The sequence below is a fragment of the Eurytemora carolleeae genome, unplaced genomic scaffold, assembly GCF_000591075.1.
Source record: "Eurytemora carolleeae unplaced genomic scaffold, Eaff_2.0 scaffold314, whole genome shotgun sequence".
NCBI lineage: Eukaryota > Metazoa > Arthropoda > Copepoda > Calanoida > Temoridae > Eurytemora > Eurytemora carolleeae.
This window is the reverse complement of record NW_019396253.1, coordinates 1,021-2,903: the sequence shown is the minus strand read 5'-3', so window position 1 is coordinate 2,903 and position 1,883 is coordinate 1,021. Positions and strand designations below refer to the sequence as shown.

The following is a 1,883-nucleotide window of genomic DNA, read 5'->3' as shown; positions in this document are numbered from 1 at the left end:
AACTGATGATATGAATGTTTAAAGGATGATGAGAATGGAACTGATGATATGAATGTTTAAAGGATGATGAGAATGCAACTGATGATATGAATGTTTAAAGGATGATGAGAATGAAACTGATGATATGAATGTTTAAAGGATGATGAGAATGAAACTGATGATATGAATGTTTAAAGGATGATGAGAATGGAACTGATGATATGAATGTTTAAAGGATGATGAGAATGAAACTGATGATATGAATGAAACTGGTCCTTCAACGCAGAAATTCATTGCTGACAAGTTTAGGTAAGGAAATTATGTACAATGTACAACAATGTACATAGATTCATTGTAACCTATAAGAAAAATTGTTGGAATTATCGTCTTCCTATCAAAATTCCCAATTTGAAAAACCTTGATATAAATATTTTTCTCATAAAAATACCTTTCTTCGGATAAAAACTATTTATTTCTAAGACGACATCTTAACCCATGCTCAAATAAAAATTGAGGTCAAGAGTTAAACTAAGTTTATAAACTATCCATATTCCTAGATAAAGTATAGTTAAAAATACAAAGGGATTGAGTCTTTGCCACAAACTTAAACTTTCTAATATTTATATCTTTGTAACCTGATGGTGTAAATCTTTAATATTCTAATCGTAGTTTATTTGATCTAACAGAAATCATAATTTGAAGTTTCAATTAGGGTATGTAATTGGGTTGCAAAGATAAAGGGATTAGAAAATTAGATTTTGTGTCAAAGCCTCAATTTCATTGTCAAATTTTAATTTTGTCTAACAATTTTGTTCATTGTTTTTGGCAGAACACTTCTGGTATTGTTTTATTTTAGAGAAACATCTAGAGAAAGGGAACTCAAAGAGATAAACATGGCCTAAGTCAATTAAGCGATCACTGAGCTAAAGAGAAGAAGATTGTGATGATATGATCAGATGTTTTGGCGCAAAAAATTGTATAACAGTACGCAGTATAGCGCCATTTTCTCACTGTGAAGTTTCCGAAAGTCGTCTTATAACGTTGTTATATTTCGTTATATTTAGAATTTATAAAATCACAAATAATCCTAGACCTGTAAACATCAAAACTTTGCATCACATTTAATTGAAAAAATGGAAATCACTCTGTAAACGAATTATTTGTTTGAGCAACTTTACTTAGTTCTTGAATCTATTATATAGAAATATACATATATAGATATACATATCTATGATCTCTAGATATATATTCTGCAGAAAATTGAAATTGGAAATTGTAATAATCGTTTAAATATTATTCTTGAATAAAAATCTTATGCACTACTGATCGAGTTTGATATATACATTATAAATCCTCATTTTGTATTTGGATCTATAAAAATCGACCGAAGACATTTCGACGTTTTAAGTACTCTGATTTGGCCTTGACGATTTTGATAAAATGTGTAAGTACGGATAAAACTTCTCTTTACTCCTCGTAGGCTGGTTTTTTATTGTTCGCTTCCAGTGGAATCTATGTAAAAAAAGTCCCGGGAAAAAAAGTTTCTGGAAATAAAAACTATGCAAAAAATTTCGAATTTTCTCAAGTCCTTGGAAAAAATGTCACTGGAAATAAAGTCCTGTGTTTTGGATTCCTGGGACTTTTTTTCCTAAAATAGTATGGGGGCTGCCAATAAAGTCTCAGGAAATAAGATCTCAGGAATAAAAGTCCTGAAGAAAATATATCCGAGGAAAAGAAAAACCTAGGAAAAAAGTCCTAAGTCTCGGGAAATTTGAACTCAGTAATTTAAGTCTGCGGAAAAAAAGTCTTAAGAAAAGTTGTTAATAAAATCCCCTCGTACAAGTGTACTATGTACACAAAGAGAATAGAATATATATAGGGGAATTTAGGGAATCTCTCGGTAT

At 30.1% G+C, this 1,883-nt stretch overlaps 1 protein-coding gene across 4 annotated transcripts in view; it reads left to right on the top strand.

Moving 5' to 3' along the window:
- The window catches only part of LOC111699437 (phospholipid phosphatase 3), a 20,413-nt gene extending 19,246 nt beyond the window's left edge, over positions 1-1,167 (top strand). For 2 of the 4 annotated variants that reach the window (XM_023470117.1, XM_023470114.1), the window contains 2 exons: positions 215-288; positions 836-1,167. In XM_023470117.1, coding sequence (XP_023325885.1) covers positions 215-288; positions 836-881 — 120 coding nt within the window. In that variant the 3' untranslated portion in view covers positions 882-1,167. The other 2 variants (XM_023470115.1, XM_023470116.1) reach the window with 2 other exon arrangements.
- Positions 1,168-1,883: the final 716 nt, after the last annotated feature.